This window comes from Furipterus horrens, unplaced genomic scaffold, assembly GCF_987537825.1.
Source record: "Furipterus horrens unplaced genomic scaffold, mFurHor1.1.pri manual_scaffold_9, whole genome shotgun sequence".
Classification (NCBI taxonomy): domain Eukaryota; kingdom Metazoa; phylum Chordata; class Mammalia; order Chiroptera; family Furipteridae; genus Furipterus; species Furipterus horrens.
The window spans coordinates 90,907,130-90,929,414 of NW_028327179.1; the positions used below are offsets into that span (position 1 = coordinate 90,907,130).

Sequence of the window (22,285 nt, forward strand, 5' to 3'; positions counted from 1 at the left end):
TCTCCGAGTCTTCCTTTGCTCGGGCTGTCCCCTCCCAAGTCTCAGCTTATCCAAAGCTTTCACCACTCCGACATTTCGTACTTCTGACCCCCACATTCAGCCTTGTTTTACAGTTAACTACCGAAACCTTTTCTGAGTATGAGAGCAGCAATCCCCTTAGCACCTGCCCGAGGCCCAGCCCCACGTGGATGTCTGAGAAAATGGAACTAAACGGAACCCCGATCTCTCCTTTACACCTTAGTACCAGTTACATCCTTCATCCTGTTTCCTCTCCTACATAACTGTCCCTAAACATTTGAAGACAGTTACCTCGTCTTTATCTGTTACCTGTACAAAATCCAGAAGATACTGGCTAACTTGATAGTCTAATTCAATGTAAACCAGATTCAATACAAGCACAAAATAGTCAAAAAGTCCTCAAGGATTCTATGTCCCAACCATCCTTTGACTCAGTCTATGACTTGTGATAAGTACCTATCTCTTCAGACCCTTTCTTCCACTACCACTTAGCTAAGATGGGGGGGCGGGGGGGAAGCACAGATAACAGCACCTTTATCTTAGTCATTTTATAAATATAAACCAGGAAGCCGGCAAAGCACGCGGAGCTCTGAGACAGGGTGGGTAAGACAGAGTCACGGACAGATGTAGGTGAGGATGGCTAACAGTTAGTTCCATCTCTGCTGTAAAATCTGTGACCCAGGACGTACACCCAACTTCTTTGGGCCTATTTGCGCATTATGGAGAGAACTGCCGAGGAATTCATGCTACTGAAACAACAATAAACAATAAGAAAGGAAGTCTTCTGGATGACATGTAATACGCCAGGCATTTTATAAGCATTCTTTTAGTTTTGCATATACTAAAGCTGAAAGTAAGAAAACCACAGACCATTTGTTGTTTCCTTTTAAGTGCTCTTAATTAAATGATTTTTGAGCTTTAGAGTTTTTAAATCTCCCAGCCACCACCCCCACCCCCACCAAAATCCTATTTGGCCTATTAATTTCTATTGGTCTTAGACACCGGATTCCTTCCACTGTGGAAGGAGGTGCGATGTCACTTACAAACACCTGCCTATTACACTCAGTTCCCCTCAATGATTAAGCAAAGGCAGATTATATTCTTCAGAATGACTAATTCTTATTAGATGTTCTGTGAACATCTGGGCCAAAGTTTATGTTCTTCCCCAAAGAATTTGGGTTACCACCAATAGAAATTATTTTACCCTTTAAAGCAGGGGTCCCTAACCCCCAGGCTGCCAGCAAAGCTCACCTGAGCTCCACCTCCATCTACCCCCACCCCCTACTCACCCCATGAAACTGGCCCCTGGTGCCAAAAAGGTTTAAAGGTCTTTAAATCACTTTGTTCAGAGACAACTTTAGAAATGCATCTTCAAAGGCTGATCTTCCTGGTAGGAACCGGTCTAAGTGTCTAAAAGCTACGTCTGGACTAAGTTAACAATGTGTTAAATAGGACTAAGTTAACAATGTGTTTAATACAAAGGATGAGTACTGGTTTTTATAACAAAATAAGTATTTGGTTTTTCAAAAGCATTCATGCTAATGACCTCAGTCATCCTTCACTTGGGTAGACCACTTGGGCAGAAACAGCTACATCTGACAAAAGGTATGTTTCATGTTTGTGTTTAAGGTACACAAGCTGTCTGACTTTTCAAAGTTTATGTACCTTAAGTATAATCGGGACCTTGAATCAAATGATGTTGGTAAAAAATCTGATAGAAAACTACATAGCATGCCGTGTATGCCAGGTCTTCAAGCTCAGGCAAACCATGTTGGATAGAACTAACGGCATTCATTTCTATATTGGTTATCATAGTATAAACCTTGTGGAAATATCAATTATTGTTGACACTTACTACCTATTTGCAAAATTCAGTTTGTATACATTTAAGGACAGACAATATTTTCCTCCTCTGCAATTTCTAGAATGTTTCTAATGCAATATAATCTAGAAAATGACAGACATCCATCTGAACTCACAAACCTCCCACCAAATTGCAATAAAAGGCAAGTAAAACTGGCCTTTAGCATCCAGACTAAAATTTTGACTATTAAAATACTCTCCTGTATGAGGAGCCTTCAGAAAATAAACTACTGACTGGAAACCAAAAGAGCTTCATTGGAAAAGAGGGTGTTCAAGAGAGCAGCCACTCCAATGTTAACACACAGGCAGGTGCCATTAAAACCAAGAAATGTACATGGTGACTAGTGTTCGCTGTCCAATAGCAAGAAGCCCCCTCTTAGCTTGTAAAACAGTGCACAAATCAGGACTAAGATGCTAGATTAAATCTACATCCTTAATTTTATTTCTTCCTACAGGTCTACTAAAATTAGAATAATAAAAAAAAAAAAACCCAAAACAAAGCAGGGAGAACATGAATGAAGACAACAGTATGTGGCGACCTGGAAAACAGATGGTTGAGTGAACTCACTTGGCTGATCTGAGAGGCGGAGACTCAACCCATTTTTCACTACCCAGTCCTCACTGGCACGGAAACTGACAGTGCCAGGCACCCCTAGACCCAAAGATAAGATGTGCAGGGTAGGGCTGAAGTAAGGATTACTGAGAGAGATGTCTGAAGAGGTTAGCTCCCTAGATTCATTCCCTACCTCCCCACCACGGTGTAACCACATTTATCCTAAGTGGACCAATATTGGGAAATGTAATCTCTAGAGGAAAGAAATCAAAACAGGAATTAAACAAGTATATGCACGATGAATACAGAGACCACTAATATAGCTCTCGCCAGCCATTGTAAGATCGTTCTCTTTGGAATCTGAAACCCAAAGAAAAGGACTAAAGGCTTTGGCAGGAGGGGTTCCCCAACACAGAGCCCACCCAGATCTTCCAACAGTGAAGTTCAAACATGACAAGCCTTCATGTTTCCAGAACTTCCTATCAGCTTTTTAGTCTTATTCACGAACAAATAATCAAGGATTGCTAGGGATCTGAGAAGTCTCTAATATGGAAGATAGAGATCAAAGCAAATAAACAGCTAAAACCAACCCAGAGGAACAGAACCAATGCAAGGAGAAAAAAACTATAAATACGAATAATACACTTGAGAAAGAAGAGCAAAGACAGACATAGAAAATTAGGAAAAAATAAAACGGGGAAAATTCAAAAGGTCTGACATTTGAATAATGAAATTTTTAGAAAGGAAGAAGAGAGAAAATAATTGCAAGAAATTCACTAATGAAACAAGTCAAGAAAACTTCCCAGAACTTATATGAGTTGCTAGATTTTAAAAGCCTACTGTGTATCCAACACCATGAATTAAAATAGACCCGCACCGAGGAACATCATTGCGGAATTTCAGAGCACAAAAGACACAATTTCTACAAGCTTTAGAAAGGGAGGAAAAAATAAAACCAAACCAGATGACATATAAAGGATCGAAGTGGCTTTGGATTTTTAAACAGCAATACTGGAAAAAGACAGGAGTGACACCTTCAACATTCTAAAGGAAAAAAATATCTACATGTTAGATTCCAGTATTCACCAAACTGTCAACTGAGACAGAGTATTTTCAGATGTGCCAATTACTAAAATATGTACCTCCTGTACACTTTTCTCAAGTTACTGGAGGGTGGCACTCCAACAGAATTAAAGAATATATTAAAAAAAAAAAAAAAAAAGACTAGGATATGGCATAGATAGGGAGAAGGAAAGAGGAAAAAGGAAATACTAGCAATTACAGCTGTGCACCAGATCTGAGTACTGTGACCCAAGAGACAGATGTTGAAGGCTGTCGGTGCTGAGATTCTCGCTGCTGTTATATTACACCCAGACTGCTCAAGTCCGTTTGGTCCAGCTTTTCTGCTCTTATCTGATTTTGACCAGACCTAATGAAATAGGTCTGTTCCCTCCATGCCCTGGTGAACTAATCAGCTGACATATTATAAACCAGCCCACTCCCATGAACGGAGCCATGATCCAGTCCAGAGGACCGGTGGGAAGCTATGCGACCTTACACATGGAAATCACACCCTCTCTCCCGCGACCACCCTGTCGGAGGCCCCAACTGTGCTGGACCATTATGCAGGATTCGCTCATGAGCGTGAACACTGTCTCCCCGCAAATTGTCTTTTATAAATTATCAGAGAAGGTAAAGCCAAACTATAACCCAGAGAATCTGTTTATCTTCTCCTAAAAGCCTTGATGTAATAGTGACCACATTGCCCTTTTCTGATACAGCTGGGCTGTGGTTAACTGCTTAGCTTTCTAAAGCTTAATGTATTATTCAGGGATAATGGCAAAACTAAAGAAAAGAAAGATTAACACAGAAACCAAGATAACGGTTATCTGAGGATGGTGAGGAAAGAAAAGAAAGTTCATTGGAGAAGAGCAGATAGCGGGTCTTCTTTTTTAGATATGGCAAGTTCCATTTTTATTTGATTTCATTTAATTTTAATTTATTTTTATTGTCACTTGAGGACATACTTACTGATTTTAGAGAGGGGAAGGGAGGGAGAGAGGAAGAGAAACATTGATCAGTTGCCTCATGTACGTACCCTGACTGCTAACCTGCAACCCAGGCATGTGCCATGACTGGGAATTGAACTTTTTGGTTCATGGGATGACGCTCCAACCAACTGAGCCACACTGGCTATTGCAGCTGATTCTATGTTTAACTTGGGTGGTAAGCACATAGATTTTCATTGTTTTATTCTTCTTCTTTAAATAATATTTATACATTTAATAGTCTTATGTATGATTCATTCAACATACAATCACAGCATAGCCTTGCAAGATAGAATTCCCCTCCTTCTACTGACAAAGCAACATTTTTAATTGATATACCCGTATCTCACGGATATCCAAACCCACCATCCCCAAAGCCTTTACTACAATCTGCTGCTACCTGGTTGTATGTGCTGATCCATCACTCTGTCGTGCAATGTGAACATTCAGGAGACTGAAGTAAACTTCAGGACAAATAGGACCTGAAGATTGTAGTCCTTTCTTCTGTATTCCAGTAACATTTTGGTAAATTAGAAAAGGAAAGAACAATTCACTATTCACCCAGTCAATACCTATGTGTGGTGACATTTGTGACTACCCTGTTTAGGTTTTTCAAAAACTATGTTGAAACTTTTTTCGGAGGGTGGTGTAGGAGGTCGGTAGCAAATCAAACTACAACATAAAAGTAAGAAGAAAATCAATCCTAAAGAACAGAATGTAAGATTTAGAAGATCTACTTTTTCATCTTACAAAGATTCCCTTCATGGATGTGGCTGAAAACCTGCACACTCCACCCTTGGCCCTCTGAATGGAATCCAGGTCAGGACATTATCAGGCATACTGGAATCTGGTAGGAACATATCATTTCTGTCCTCTACCCTCTTCCGGTGGGTGGTGTGACCATCTCCCCAGAAAGGCTGGTCATGGAAGATTTAACAGTGGGTCTTGACATCAGTGTGCTCCGATCTCTTTCTCATCATGCACTCACGCAGGTGCTGCCACCTCTACAGCACACTGGCTGCTCCTGCCAGGTCTCCCCCGGAAAACCCACATCTCAGCCTATCAACAGCCCACCCGCTCCTTCCTGGCACGAGGCTTCTCAGTGGGGAAGGTCTGGTCTGCCTAATACAACACACAAGGGGTCTGGTCTACAGAGCCACTGGGAAGGACTTCTTGAGCACAAGACGAGGAGAACTTCAAAATGGCAGCAGCTGACAATAAAAGAAATTATTTTTCTAATTTCCTCTTCCATACCATCCTGCCTGTTGCTGAAGATGTACAATCAATGGAAACATCCGATGTTCATTATCACAAAACATTTCAAACTCACGTGCAATAAAGTGGAAAAAGAAAAAACAAGAACAATCCAGGGGTTGTCATCAAGTTTTGTTTTATTTAAGATTTTAGTTTTAATTCTGAAGAAAGAGGTACATTTTCTTGTTTTTAGTTTTAGCGTCAGGTTATAACCAGGCTTCTGTTTTCTTTTCTCCTGTCTTTTCAATACTGCACAAGTGTCCAGGAACTACAGGGTTAAGTAAAAGCTGCAGGCAGGGAGGTCAGATTTGCTCCTGATGGTGATCTCCTGGCCCCAGAGCAGAGCTGTCTCAGGGTGCCCTAGTCAGGTGAATTTCAGGTCAAAGAAAAAAAGGTTCTGACAGATGAGAAAGACTGAAGAAATCACTTATATTTCAGCTCTTACATTATGCATAGGTATTGAATCTGTGGGTACTTTTTTTTTTTCCCTTTAAAACATCTGAATTTACTTTAAATCTAAAGCCAAAAACATTTTTCTCCTTAAAAAAAATAAAAAGTCACTTCTTCCCTGCTTGTAAATAAATTCTTAGCAGTTGGCCAGTTACTACTACAGATCAATTTGTCTTCCCATCAACTTCCAATAAATTCTTTTGCTTAACGACACAATCAAGTCCCCTCCATCAACTTGCCAAAATAATTAAATTTTTAATTTAATTAAAAAAAGCACTTTCCCTGCAATAGTGATAAGCTGAATACAAGATGGATGCCAGGCCCACTGCTTTCCCTCATGCATTAAGCAATCTCATTTCATTTAACCTGGTTTTCCAACTTCTGCAGTTGATAATGCGTTTACTTGACCTTTCCTATAGATTAATCGTCATTTTCTGCTAAGCAGATTATGTCATTATTATGCGCGACAGACAAACAGTAATTTTCTAAGTATCGAGACTGCCCTTTGATTTCTTTTTCTTTTCTTCCTTAAAAAGGCATTTTTAGGAAACATTCAACGGTGTCACACGAATGCTGGATCAACAGAAACTTGTACAATTAAAAAAACAAAAAAAACAACAAAAAACGATGGTAATGACCCTGTGATCGCATTGCATCTGGGGACAGGGAGAAAAAATAACGGTTCGGGAGCTGGATTCTTCAGAACTTAAGAGATGAGGAGGGAGCTGTGGCTGGGCCGAGGAGGGGAGAACGGGGGTGGGACAAATCCTGCGTTTTCTAATGGTCTCTCCCCTTTCCCTAATGGCGGTCCAGTGTTGAACTCTGTAGTAAATCTGTGGGGGTCTTGCTGGGGGGTCTGAAGGCCGTCTGGAAGCCTGGGGGCGGGGAGTGGAAGCTGGAAGGGTTTGAAGGGGGAGGGTAGGGGTTCCAACTGGCTCTGTGCAGCGGGATCTGTGTGCTGAAGGGGCCGCTGTGGTGGGCTTGGGCCGGCGCCGTGCCGGGGCCGTCCACCTCCGTGAGGGCCTGCAGGGACTTGAGCCAGTGTGGAGGATTGTCGTCCTGAAGAGAGTCTAAACTGTTTCCTGAAGAGGCGGGGACACCTAAGGAGAGACAAGAAAACAGGAGGGAAAAGGGTGAGTTGGTGCAGAACGAGTAAGACATTCGCCAAGCAAACAAACAAAAGTTAAGGTGGTTAGTTTGCCCAAAAAAAGAAACAGAAGAAATTACAATTTTTGACTCCTTCCAGGTAAGACCTCTTGAACTTTACGGTCCTTTTCTCCCCCACGCACGACGGCCACGATTTATTGCCAGAGAAACCTGTGCCCCCTCTTCCACTACACACTGTCCCCCACTGTCGCAGAGGCAGAGCTGCAGAAACGAGTCCCCAGCACTGCATGGCGTCATTTCCCAGTTGGGCTTCTCCTCTAACAGGAACCCCTTACCAAGACAGCCTTATAATAGAGAGCTTTATTTTAAAAAGTGGAGTATGTCCCTTGAAGAGGATAAGTCAGAGCCTCATGGTACTCGGAGACCTCACACACACACACACACACGCTGCAGACGCTAGCACCTACTTACACCGAAAGAAGCCACCTCGGCCCCCAGCGCCTTAGTACACGACCGCGCCGACAGCGTTAAGCGTGACTGCACCCCTGAGAGCGACACAAGCCCCCCACACCTGCGGTTCTGCGCGAAGCGGCTTATGGCGAAGGGCCTCCTGTTTTCGTCTAGCCTGCGCGGAAAACCAAACCGACGGCCGGCAGTGGAGCCGAAGGAGCGAGAGAGTTACCTGTGATGATGGCTGGGTCTGTCCAGCGGCCAGGGCTGTCCCAACTCGGGCTGTCGGCGGTGGCAGTGTCGGGCGGCGGGGCACTGTGGTTGGCGTTGGAGGGGGAGGCAGAAGGGGGCAGTCCGCCAAAGCTGATGTTAATGTTGGGCAGAAGTGCCCTTAGCCCGTCCTGCCATTCCTTCATACTTAAACTCTCTACAGAACTGCTGTGGTCTGGGAGGTTTACCAACAGAAAAAAAAAATGGAAGATAAAAAAAAAAAAAATAAAAGCTGACGTTAGAAACAGATGTTGTTCTAGAGTGGTTAAGCGGGAGAAGAATTATTCTTTCTTTATCGAGCATTTAAAATGAGTTGTCCTAGCAAGATAAACTTGGTTAGGATTTTGCTAGTGAGCTCGGAGCCCCTGAAACACGTGAAGAAAAAGTTGCTCAAGGATCGGGAGAGGGAGCCTCTTGTTCTCATGGCCTCTTCACCATTTTGCGTTTGCAAATCAGTAATCCGGTTTCAAGACTCAGTGCTCCAGAGCACAATTTAGTTCCAGCTATATTATGAAGCTTGTCTGTAAGGCATTTAGCCAGCTGAGCTGATTTATATATATATATATTGATAGCCTGCAAAGTTCAACACTGGAGCTTATTTCTGAGCCCATTAAAAGGAAGAAAAAGTCATTTTATGAAGAATAAACATTGGCAATAGAAAAGTAATTAAGTTCTTCTTGATTATAAAATCGTTAATGCATTTCAGAGGAAAAAGGCAGTAATGACTAGGCTTTTGAGTTTGAAAAGTGTTTTTCCATTAGTCACAAAGGCCTAGAGGCAGGGCTAAGCTACCTTTCAGCTGGAGTAATTTCCAGCACGGTCTGCCTACCTTACTCCAGAAGTTCTACCAATCACTTAAAACACCAGTTCTCTGGGTCTATTTATGAATAGCATCAGACATAGTAAGATACTATCAATGTGAAAAGGCTTTTCATAAATCGTGACTAACGATCTACCACCACCCAGAACCCATATAGTATAACTGGTTGGGGGCAAAGAGTAAAGTAATTGCTGTTTAGAATAATTGCTGTTTGAAAATAGGAACATAGGTCAAACTACCAACTGGTGTTTTGAGAAGGTCCTAGACATTTTTTCCTGGTTCTACAGAATTGATGAGTAATCACCATTGATGATCATGATGATGATGATGATGGTGATAACGACAATGTAACAGGCCTTGTCTATGCTATTTAGTGAATTCAGAATTTTGTTTGGCACCAACCACTGATCTACGCCAAATTATATCATGTTTCAGCAAGTGAATCATTTAACCCTATATTAACCCTATTTATAAAAAGACAACAAACTACAACCAAACCCAACAAAAGACATCTCTGAATTTACTAAGGTGAAGAAAAGGCAACCTACGCAATACAGACAAGTCAAAAGAAGGGAGAAGAAATGTTTTCAACCTACTTCATTTCACAGTCAGTGCAAATCCCTCCTATTTGCCCCCTACCACACATTTTCCTTGTGCTGTACAACTTACAATGCACTCTCAAGGTCAGTATTTCATTTGGTCCTCATGTTGTGAGGTAGGCAGAGCAGGGGGGGAATCATTCGCATTTAATGCATAAAGCAACAGACCCCAGAATAATCTGCCCAAGGTCACACAAGTTGTATACAGGACTTGAACCCAGAGTCTACCAAAGTTGTTTTTTTAATAACACCAACTCTCTCTCTCTCTCATAGACTGCTAATTGACTTTTTAATGGGTCATCTATTTAAAGGAAAACCCAGGGGCCTATGAAACCCATGATTAAAAGCACAAAAGACAGCAGTATTATAGTGTGTCCGTTTTGGCTGAAGGAACACACTGGACTTTGGAGAGGGTTGGGGCGCAATTCTAATCAGCAACACCACCATCAATATTTGCCTGGCTCCAACTGCATGAGACATTAACAAGACCACATTATTAAGGTCCCAGAATCCCTCGATTACAGGATGGTTTGGCGGCTATGGTACATTCAACCTTTAAAGCAGTCACACCGCCAAGACTGAACTTTAGAAAACCAGGAAAACCTCCTAGGAGGGAACTAAAGTCCCCCGATACACAAAGATGATGTATAACTATGTGGGAACATTCTGAAGGAGAGGAATGGCCTTGAACTAGGCGGCCAAAGTGAGTAAGAAGCTCTGCAGATGACTTGAGCCTCTCCCTCCCACTAAGTAGGGAAAAAGAAAATACCCATAACTCACCAAGCTGATTTTCTCCTTGCTTTTGCTTTACACTAGTGAGAACTGGAGCTAAGAACCTTTAATTTTTCATTAACAGAATTAACACTGCATTTGCATAACCCTTATTTGAAAATTCGTATCACAATAAAGTGAAAAGACATTTGTTCATGGGCATGGGCGATATGGGAACTTCTAAATTTCCACTTACTTTTGCTGTAGAACTGCTCTAAAAAATAAAGTGTATTTTAAAAAATGATACATGTTTCTCTGGCTTTAGACTAATGAAATCAGGCAAGAGTCTGTCAAAGAAATTCACACATGGCACATAAACATAGAAACAGTGAGAAACCAAGATCCTCCCACGTGAACTATCTAAGATACTTTGGGAAATGAATTAGCTAGTTTATAACACTTACAATCTTGCAAAGGAACTGTCTTGTACCCTGGACATCTTGGGAGCCTGATAGCACGGTGAGTAGTTTACAGAGAGGCTGCAAGTATCACAGGAAAGTAGAACAACATGTTCAGCTCGGAATGGGACCACTACCCCAAGTCCCTTAGAAGAAGAAAAGTTTTCTTCCCCATTTCTCCACTACGGTTGTGCCAAGTTTTGGCACAAAGAAAGGGCAAGAGAAAGGACATGAACCCTTTAACATCAAAATAGCTCATCTCTGTCCAGCACACCTGAAATCACTTCCTTGACCTGCTCGCTGTCTCTGACCCAACTTTGTTTTAGCTTCTAGGACTTCTGTTAATTCCATTCCTTGCAACACAAACAGCAGGCTTTATTAACCTCAGCACTACTGACATTTTGGGCCATATGATCAACTATTTGTTGTAGAGGCTTTTCTATGCATTGTAGGATGTTTAACAGCATTCCCAGTCTCTGCCCACTAGATGCCAGTAGCAGGTGCATGCACCCCACTCCCCAGCTCTGACAACCCCAAATGTCTCCAGAGATTGCCAATGACTTATGGAGGGCGGGGGGCTAAATCGTTACTGGTTGAGAACCAGACGCAAAGGAAGATTCCTTTGCATCTGGGGCTCTAAACAATCCCGCTGGAATACAATTTCCCTTTCACACGGCACCAGGACTTTGACCAGCAGACTCAATCTGATGCCACTTCATTTCCCACGACTTGTATAGGACTTCTCACTGGGGTGTATAATTCAATACGTACAGGTCAGTAGGTCTAATGGGGAAAGCGTGGGCTGAAAATTGCAGATGCGCTGCACGTATAAAACAGCTCCCCACGGATTATTAAGGGCGTGTGAGTCATTCTGTTAATGTCTCAGGACACTACTTCCTAAGTAGGAACAGCATCTGCCTTACTCCCTTGTAAAGATAAAATAAGAGAAGGAAAAGGAACGTGAAGCCCATTTATTACCTGATAAATGTCTAACAACACTTTTTTCTCTAGGGCTCAATACTGAACAGATAGTGAATTTTCCAAAAAGCCAAGGCAGAGGAACGGTCACTTGCTGGGAACTGTCTGTGCATAATGGTCTCCTCCTAGGAACGCAAGGAGAACACTCAGGGTTCTCACGGAAGTACTGTGTCGTCAGTCACCAAAATATTACAAAATATTTCAAAGGCAAATAAAATATCAGAAAGGACCTTAAACTTTCCACAACTGGACAAGACCAAGTAAAGTACAATGAAAATCAAGTTACTAGACATATTTTATATTAAAATGAGTGATTTTAAAGTATTTAATTATTAGTAGTATAATACATTTTGGAAGGATTGTATATTTTTAAAGGATCGTTACTATGTTTAAATGTTTTATGATATCAAAAGAACTAATTTTGATTTAATTTTCAAATATGTACAACGAAACACTACTTTTGGTTCTAAGTAATTTGAGGGCAGGAGAGCAGGTCAAGTTGTTCATAGTAGTTTACTTTTTAGTGTAGAACTCAAAAGGCACAGAATTTAGAGTACTTCCCAAATGCCACACACCACGCTCACGTTCACTGGGTAAGAAGTGCCAGTATACTTTCAGTGTACCTGGCTTAAAATACCTTTTCGATCATCGCACACGAAGCAGGATGGCAAGTCTAGTTTTCAGCAACAATAAACCTCATTTTAAAATATACAATATGAATGTGTTATGGCTGCCAAGATAAAAGTCAAAGCAACTATTTCCTGAACGCACACGACGACAATGCACTTAAACCACGACTGCCGTTCTCAAGGAGCCTAACTCCTTGCTGGTGATACCGTGCAAATTATGGGAAAAGTTCAACAACTACAACCTGACAAAGCAACCGAGGAAATGCTATAGGGTTGTCCATGATTAATGAATACTATATGCTTAGTAAAATGAGCCCTGGCTGGTGTGGCTCAGTTGGTTGGAGCGTCGACCCATAGACCAAAAGGGTGCGGGTTTGATTCCTGGTCAGGGCACATCCCCAGGTTGCAGGTTCGATCCCCAGCTGGGGTGCATATGGGAAGGCAACCAATAGATGCTTCTCTCTCACACTGATGTCTCTCCCATTCTCTCTTTCTCTCCCTCTCCAAAAGCAATGAAAAAAAAAAAAAAAAGTCCTCAGGTGAGTATAACAAATTTAGTCAAATGAGAGACCAATCAGGTGCATGCATGGAAATGTGCTGGTGGGTGAAGAACAGTAGCTGGGATTCATTCATGGAGTCGTTTCAGTTATTGTGTGAACCCCTGCACCTAAGAACCCCACAAGTGAAAGTACCTTTGGTATTTACACAACACTAGACTAGTCCGACTACTTGTGAGGAGGTTCAGTAGCTGCAGTTTTAGAAGGACACAGGACAGAGCTTGTCAGCTACTGTGACCTCCTCTAAACATCCCCCCCCCCATTACATACTATTTCCTATCAGCTGTGGGCTGGAGTCCATCTCCATTAGTAAATGATTTTAAGAAAGCCCAACTTTCAAACTTCAACAACTTACCTCTAGCAACTCAAACAGAAACAAATTAGGCTTGCCTATATGGCAAACTCAACCTTATAGAGCGCACCAAACTCCTGTCAGAGAACTTAAACGAAGTCTTCATGATACACATGCTGTACACAAAAAGCACTTCAATTTAACTAAAATTTGCAGGGAAAATGACTACTATGTGAATAGTCTTTCAAACAGACATAAAACCAGATTGTATGTGAAAAATGTTATTCTGCTTAAACAGAGTTGACATTCAAATTTCTAGATTGTATTTATTTTCAAGCAAGACAGACCAGTCTGCAGAGCACATTTGCTTAAGGTTTAAAAGATCTGAATGGAGAGATTAGACCAAGTGAAAAATTCTTAGAACTCAAATAAAAGAAAATTCTGAGAACAGCAGAACTGAACAAAGCAATAACAAACAGGTAAAATTTATTCCTACTGGAAGGAAGCAGAAAAGACATAAACCAGATAAAAGGGGCCACAGGATCAGCTAACTATGATTTGTCCTTTCTAGACTGTCTTTATTCCCTGACTTTCTCCTTGTCCAGAATGCTTTTCCTATCTCTTCAGGGAATTTTTACTCAGTTTTTCAAAAGTCTGTCTTTTCTCTTCCATTCAGACCATTCAGATGACAGAAGTTAGTGTTTGAACTGCACTCACTTGGCAGCAGACCATGCTGGGACATCTACTGTAGTTACTGTGTACCCTGACAGTGACTCATCTCTCCTCCCCCACAACCTGAAAGGTCTGCAGGGAGACATTTTGGACATTCCTCCGCAGGTAGCTCAGCATCTTAGAAATTGACGTGCTGCAGCGTATCTGCTGAATCTGCTGAAGCAAAGGTTCAACTTGAGAAGCTGGAAAATCGCTTTGCCCAAAAAGCCTGTTTCATTCATATCTATGTCACGCTGCGAATCAAACAGTTCTCTCCAAAGAGATGCCAATCTTTTTGAAAGCAGCAATCAGCTAAGTTTTAGGGTCCAAAGGCCTTCTCTGCATGAAAGCTGACGAAACTCAAATGATACATTTTAAATTGTTCTTGAGATGTCAAAACACAAGCAATATAATTTTAAAAATACAACACACCAAGATTATTTAAGAAATAATAAAAAAATATTCTATCATTATGTATACAGGATAATAAACAGGTCTACTAACTATTCTATCATTTTTCTTTTAAGTACTATTCATTTACTCACTATGAACTTGACATACTTGATGACTTTAGTGCCGACAATCCCATAAGTATCAGCTTCATTTGACAAATGAGAGACTGAGTGGCTCTGGTAGTTTAAAGAATTCGCCTCGTTCATACAGTTTAAAAATGTCAAAGCCAGTCATCAGCCCCAGTGTGGCTCCGAAGCGTTTCTTCTCCCCACTGAGCACACTACCAACCAGTCCTTGTCCTGGTGGGACTCACGGGCCAAGAGAAGGGGAGGGTAGGCATGTTTAAATAGCCTACCCCCTTGTGATAATTAATGCTATTCTGTATGAATGGGCATAAAGGAAAAGCAAATAATTCTGCCATCTTCCACATAGGATAAATGGGGACTGGAGAAGCTCAGAGGAAGAGAAGCTGAAATGGAAGAGGGAAAAGACATCCCATACAGAAGAGAGCAGCAGAAGCAGCTAATCGTAAACCAAGAACATATCAAAATATAAGGTGTGTTTTACACAATGTGTGCTTTTCTAGAATGTTCCCACAAAATCTGTAATTCTGTCTGGGGGGAGAATCAGATGATCTAATGGAAACCAGGAAAACATCTGGATGTTTGCTTTATGAAGAATCTAAGGAAGCAGGATCTATTAAAAAAACACTTATGAAAAACGTCCCTATATAAAGCTACATATAGAATGAGAAAAAAGTAAACTTAAATTTTAATGCAAAAGATAAATACATTCTTAGAAGCGTTACGACCTGGATGAGACGGAACCTGAACCAGAAGATACAAGCGAAAGAGCTAAATGATGGGGAGGTGCAAAAATCCTGTATGAGAAACTTACACAACCTGAAGTTGGAAGCTTTGGAGGAAGACATTTTAGTGCGCTCACAACGGAGCGCTGACTCTGAGCAGCTCTGTGAGGACCCCCAAGGGTGATCGGGGAGCTTACGGTCCAGGAAAGGACGTCACCAAGACAAACTACAGAACTGCAGAGACATCAAGGGTATCAGCCCCGTTAACTCCTCTGAGGTCTATATCTGCTAGAAGAAAATAAACCTGATAACATCCACTTCCTGACCACTTCGCTTCCCCAAGGTGAAAACAAGGAAGAAAACCTATATTCTGGGCTTGTGACCAGAAGCCCCGAAAGTATGCGCATAATTTTAGGATTTACAGAAGCAAAGAATGAGAATGAGGAGACTCGAGTTTTTGGATGGCGGGCCTGCTAGTTAGTTTGGCAACCACCTGTTTACAATGCGAGGTTTTTTCCTACTAGACCGTGAGCTCCTCCAGGACAGGGGCATTGACTTAATTCTCTCTGTATATAGCGAACAGTTTCTGAACCTAAAGAGGTATTTATGTTTCCTAAGTGAATAGCACTGAACATTTGCTTCCAGGTTTTTTTCTGGAGACAACAGCTTTCCAAAAAAGGTCAGAAAAAGGATGGACCGGTCTGGCTATAAGGGCGCAGTGCCTCAGAGGTCACAGAAGATGCTAAAATATGACATTCTGACTAGGCAATACTAAATAATTCTAGTAAGGAAAACAAATCGGGGAAAATCCAAGGAAACCAGTCACTCGGCAGGGAGAATCATGGGATTAGACTTGAAAAGCCTAGAAGAAGCTTTACATGGAGGTATATAACCTACCTATATAACAGGATCTTACTCCTTGAGGATTAAAATCAGAGTCCACAATGACTGAGGCTTGTGAAAGCAAGAAAAAGCTACATTCAAAGAGAAGGAAATTAGGAAAAGTCAACACTCGGCCTGATACCACAATGTTAAGCCCCAAGAGAAGGCCAAGCTATGTAGTTCCATCTTCATTTTGCTTCCTTCCATCTCCTTTATAGAAAAGCACACAATACTCATATCAGAAAGGACCGATTGAGCAATGTGTAAAAGAATTGGCAGTAGAGATGCAAAGCACTAAAAAAAAAAAAAAAAAAAAAACCCAAAATAAAAAACAAACAAAAAACAAAAAAACAAAAACAAAACCTTGACTCAATGTAAATTAGTTTAAAATCTCTAGATGCAAAATGGATTCTGTCCCGAGGTATTAATCCTCAGAGGTGATCACAAAACCATGGTTAAGAGAAGTGCCAGAGAAGGGGAAAGAGCAGACTCCAGAAGCTACATGCTTGTAACTAGTTCTGGGGGAAATTCTGAAACAGGTTCAGAACTGGGTTTCTTTAAAAATGAGTGGTGAAATAATAGATTTAAGCAAGCACTGCTCTATTGTTTGTGTTTGGGGCATTTTTCATGGGAAATAATATGTGGCATTTCGCCTAGAACCTTGGTTCACTTCAAACTGAAACACACAGCAAGTTCAGCTTGTAATTGTGAAGTGGAACACTAGTCATGGTGGCAGGGTCTACTGACCATTGTTTCTCCCTTTGGAAATGCCCTCCTTCTCCACTCCATGGTCCATTTCCTCTCCTCTTCTGTTGCCTGCCCAAACCCAAAGACTTTGCAGCTAGCTCCATTCCCAGACCACTGACACATAAATCCCATAAAACAAAAGCAACAGAGTGCCCAATGAGAGCCAAAGTGCATTTATGTAAAGAACCAATCATGTTGCCCTGGCTGGTGTGGCTCATTGGTTGGGTATCATCCCGCAAACCAAAAGGTTGTGGGATCGATCCCTGGTCAGACAAGTTTGGTCCCCATTCGGGGCACGTGCAGGAGGCAACGGATCAATGTTTCTCTCTCACATAATGTTTCTCTCCCTCTCTTTCTCTCTCCCTTCCCCTCTCTCTAGAAAATAACTTTTTTTAAGTTAAAAAAAAATCATATCAAAGTAATTTATTCTTTGAGTAGGTTTCCTAAGACGTCATAAATATATCTTGAATTCAGCAGTTTCTGGTAAGTTCTCTGATGGTAATCTTTTGGGATAAGATGGTAAAGTACAGCGTGGATAACAGAAGTGTTTAAGTGGATTTGCACAGAACTTAAGATACTGTGTTGTCAGCCTTAAAGGTTCTGCTTGGCACATCTTTTGACTCCATGCTTTTTATTACGCTTTAAAAAACCTCACACAGTTAACTTAAATATGCAAATAAAAGCCAGTTCTAGAGATGACAAAATCTGTCATTAAAACTTCAACTATTCTTAAATTTAAATTCTCCACACAGATGTTATTAATAATGTTAGTAATGACATTTATCACTTTATAATCACACAGTTCTTTCATAAGACAAACTTGTAAGATGGTGATATACAAACAAGGATACACTCTACACCAAATTCAAACACATGAAAATAAACTGCTAGACATTCTGATTTTTAAAAAATGCATTAGAGAAGTGCAGGATGGAAGACTAACTAGTCGTGTGTGTGAAAAAAGGTCTTGCCTGTAAGACCTTAATAGGCTTACAATATTTAATATGACAAGTGGATAATGGAACTTTAAAAAAAGGCAACATTAGGACCACACAAATAGATGTACAATGTCTAAATTAAAAATTGTATGACATTGGGGAAAGTGCAGATGATAAACACTCTGAACCTCAGTTTCTTCATTTACAAAATGAGGATAATACCTACCCCACAAAATATTTTTACAAAAGAACACTGTAAACTGAAAGGAACATACAAATATTAGTAATAATGGTTTAATTAAAAAGTAGATTATCTGATTACAGCTGGATTATTGAAGGGCGAGCTTCGTATTTTAAGAAAGGCATTCATTGTCAAGCGAATCTATGTGCAGAGAAAAACCGAACTAGAGAACTAGAAACCATGCTAAGTGTCAAATGGTTGAAAAGAACGAAGACTGTTTTATGACATCTAGAAGTTATTAGACAAGTGGTGATTGCTTTCACATATTTAACCAGAAGTATAAATGGGAAAAAGATGTTGGTTTAACCAAGAGTAAAAAATTCTTTAGCAATTCTAAGTTGCCGTAAAGAATCTTCCTACTACTAGAGAGTACGTATTGATAGTTACCAAAGAGTCCCAGGGATGTAAAGTTCAGTATAGGAAATATAGTCAATAATACTGTAATAACCATGTATGGTGTCAGATGGGTACCAGAAATATTGGGAGGAAAATTTTGTAAAGTATATGATTGTGCCATCACTATGCTGTGCACCTGAAACTAATACAAAATAATATTGAATATAACCTGTAATTTAAAAAAAAAAAAGTATTTAGCTCCCAAAATAACTCATCATTACCCATAGAGAGTTTTGGAAGAAAAGGTATTTGACAGACTTTCTGAATTGTGTGTGTATGTCTAAGGGGGGGGGGATATACACACTCACACACACACATATATAATATCTCTCTCCATATATAAATGGTAAAAGTAGATTTACAGTTGAGTGTGCAGAACAGGGTTCATTCTTGTATGATTTGTTGTATAATTTTCCATATAAATATATGTGTATGGGTGTGTGTGTGTGTGTGTATAGAGATGTTGACATTGATTTGTATCATAAATGAGAAACTGAAGTTAAGAAAGGTGTTATTAGGTAAATTTTTAAAAGTTCATGGGGCCAGGGGTGTGGGAGGGCTGGTCTTGGGGAAATACGGAAATGTTGACAGTTGAGGCTGCCCGAGTTCGAAGGTAATGGAGACAGGAGAAAAGGACTGACCGTGGCGCGGTGAGGGGAGTCTCAACACTGAGTATCACAGCACAGCCAAGAGGTGACTTATAACTCATGTCCAAACGAATCGGATTAAGAGCGTCCAAAAGTCCAGCTGTGACACAAAGCAGATCCAGGCTTCACAGGCCTCCAGAAGCAATCAGACGCTAGTGTCACTCTCTCAACCATTAGTTTGCATTCAACGAAGATTTACTGTCTACCCCGTACCATTTTCTCTGGGGCTTGACGTTGTAATATTCTACAGCAGCTTCCAAAAAATCACGCTCTTCTGCTTTGTGTTTGTATTTCTTTAGCGGATCACTGGAAATTGGCCATTCTGAACAAAGTCAGTCCTAGTTTTTTATTTTTAGTGCCCCAAAAAACATTTTTATGGGGGAAAAGTGCCTCCTCAGAGGCTTGCATTCAGACCAAAGTATGTTGCGGCCTATGCAGCAAATCCCCTATGGTTATGTGTCTATTGAAATTCCTAAGATTCCTGATGTTCTAATTTTCCTAATTTTCTAAAACACCAAACCTGGTTTTTTATTCCATTTGATCACACAACTCACTTTTACTTCAACAGTGAAGATTAGTTTCAGTCTTTTTTAAAAGATGGCTCCTATCTTATCGTAAGGGTTTAAATCAGTCACAAAAATCCCCCCAAAGGAAGGTTAAAATTAGCCAATCTCTGAAACATGATTTTAATTGACAAATTCTTCATAACTGAGCTATGAACTTTGTTTTTAGAAAGTTTCTTTTTGGATACTAAAACAGTAATTTGCTTTATTTAATTTCAAAAAATGAAGTAATTTCCTCATTATTTTATACTAAACCAAATGAAACAGACATGGGAATAATCATGGTGACAGACACGTCCAACCCAACACCAAGCAAATATCTCTCAGAGTTCTTCCTCATTGCACTATTTACCCAAACGAAGAGGCAGTTGTTAAGTTTGTTTCGAGACTGTTTTATACACATTTGACTTTCAAAACAAGCATTATGCTTTGAGATTTAACTATTTTATCTATGTAATGCATAATTTTAAAAAACAAGAGTATTTTATTCTTTCTCCTTTACTGTTTAGTCACATACTAGGGCAAAATAAACTTTTTGCTTCCAATTTTCAGATGATGTCTCGATTTTCAAAGAAGTAGTACTAATATTGCTGAGGAATTCAAAGACTTATATGCTCACCACCAATCCACTAGAAGCCTTGGTTTAAAAATCATTTATATTTATTTAAGTGTTCATCTTTGGCTATGATTCATTACAGTTGAATTTGGAAAGTCTCCAGAAATAGTTTTGACAGAGTCAATTCTCAATCAGTGTTGAGTCTTACTGTGCAGGAAGGAAAGAGGGAAGTTCAGAAGAATACATTCTCAAATATAAGTTAGAAACAACAATTCTTATTTCATTATACCCCGGAGCTTTACACTGAATTAGAACATTCTGTTAAAAAAAACATTAATTCTATTAACAATTACACATGTTGGTAAAACACTGAATTATAGTCATATTGCCTATAAGTATTAAGTGATTTTTAAAAGAGCTAGACTAACTTAGAAATTGAAGTAATGATAGTTTTACAATATCACAATTCTTTATCAATTTGACATTTAACAGTGCATGGTTGTTACTCAGTCTACTCCAAAACCCAGACTATATTTTCTGTTTAAATGTGTTGTTTTGAATTAAAAGAGACAGAAGAAGTAAGATCACTTAAAATCAAAAGCTAGTCTGAAAATAGTTAAAAGGTGGTGGACTGGTTACTGGGGAGATAATTGATCATAGAGACTAGGCGGCCTGTTAGGGATAGAGCTTTCTCCTTTGAAAAGGGAAAATTCAGGCCTCTCAGGATCCTGTTGGGGAATCATACAGGCAGTGCACATTAAGATCTAGTCGAGACCAGCCTCTCTAATTGTGGCAAGTTACACAGAGAAACCATTTCTTCTTTGTCCAAAGAAAAAGAAACTACATAGAGAGGTTAGCATACAGAATAAGACTCAGGGGGGTCAAGAATTGAAACCTGAAAGCATGTTATAAAACAAAGGTTGCACAGCTGTGTGTTCGGTATTTGGAGATTACATAAGATCTGTGCATATTTTAGTAACGGGCTTCATTCCAGTCACCTACCATTTAAAATACTGGTGATGGGTTGGGAGTTTACAACCTAGCAGCACTGATTACACTAAAATTCAAGCCAGGCATGTTTACACCTGTCTGGGACTAGGGGAGACTATGGTTAGGTTAATAGTGAATGCTAACAGTTTAGGAGTAAAAAGAAACATACCTGGTTTCAGATCTCACCCTAAATGGGAGGTAAGGGGATAGGGCATATATCAGTAACCCATAATCATAAGTTTTAATAAAAACATAAGTGGAACAATGGTATGTAGCCCAACCCTCAGCTTCAAGCCAATAAGAAACCTTGCTACCTGGCTGATGAAGTCATAACCCAGGGCCTCCTTGACCTTTAGCTGGATATTCAATTTGAAGATGTAATCAATTAAAAAAAAACAAAAAACAAAAAAAGCTTCAGGGTGTCAGTCTTCTTGCAAATACCAACATTTAAGATGACAATGTTTAAAAACATCCCAGTAATGCGGCGGATCACTAAGTTCTGCCGGTAGACACATTACTTCAGCACGCAGCCCTGTTAGCAGAGCGTAAATGCCAGCATTGTCCTTGGGGTGAGATCTCACCCTACTAGGAAACGGCACTAGGCTATGGAAGTTGATTGCGGTCAGCTTTCCTGCATTTCTTCTTGGAAACGATGATGATTTATCATTTTTAAAGTCCTTGTGAAGCTCTCCCTCCGTCTCATTATGCTGAAAACAACGTCCTTGGTTAAAAAGCCAATCAGCAGGTATTCTCTCATTTTACATGGTGCAGCATACAGTAGTAGCTCTCCAAAGATGAATCTGTGATCACACTGTTAGTGTGGGTGTAGGACATCTTGGTGCCATCAATAGAAGATTTTTTTAAATTAGAGAAGTCACCAGGCTAGGGTCATGCATGTTTGTTTTTAAACACTCTTTGGCACTGCAGAAAAATCCTGGGTAAACTTAATTCCACCTGTGTTACTCTTTAGTTCCGACACTGGTAATTATTTTAAGACTACAGTAAGAGTACCTCAAGGTTACTTTTGCCCCCCAATGAAGTGCCTCCGAAATCACTGGGTCACACTGAACACAAGGCTGTTTTGATAACTTACAGGATTTGTGATACTACTTGCCAAGAGAGGGACACTTTTAAAGCCTTCAGTTCACTATGTGCACTGATATCACAGCCGAAAGCCCTTGACTTGCAAGAACTAATCAAACTGCAACACAACAAAGTTCAGAGAAGAGAGACGTTCTGTATCTTGGAAGTGTTTTCTCTCCTGGAGCTACATGTACGAAAGCCAATTCAGATGGT

At 40.3% G+C, this 22,285-nt stretch overlaps 1 protein-coding gene across 4 annotated transcripts in view; it reads right to left on the minus strand.

Annotated features, from left to right (window-relative positions):
• Positions 1-5,855: 5,855 nt before the first annotated feature.
• Positions 5,856-22,285, minus strand: part of CNOT4 (CCR4-NOT transcription complex subunit 4) — a 125,723-nt gene continuing 109,293 nt past the window's right edge. For 2 of the 4 annotated variants that reach the window (XM_090287548.1, XM_090287547.1), the window contains exons 11-12: positions 7,976-8,188; positions 5,856-7,286 (exon numbers count right to left, since the gene is read on the minus strand). In XM_090287548.1, coding sequence (XP_090143674.1) covers positions 6,985-7,286; positions 7,976-8,188 — 515 coding nt within the window. In that variant the 3' untranslated portion in view covers positions 5,856-6,984. The remainder of the gene's footprint in view (positions 7,287-7,975; positions 8,189-22,285) is intronic. The other 2 variants (XM_090287550.1, XM_090287549.1) reach the window with 1 other exon arrangement.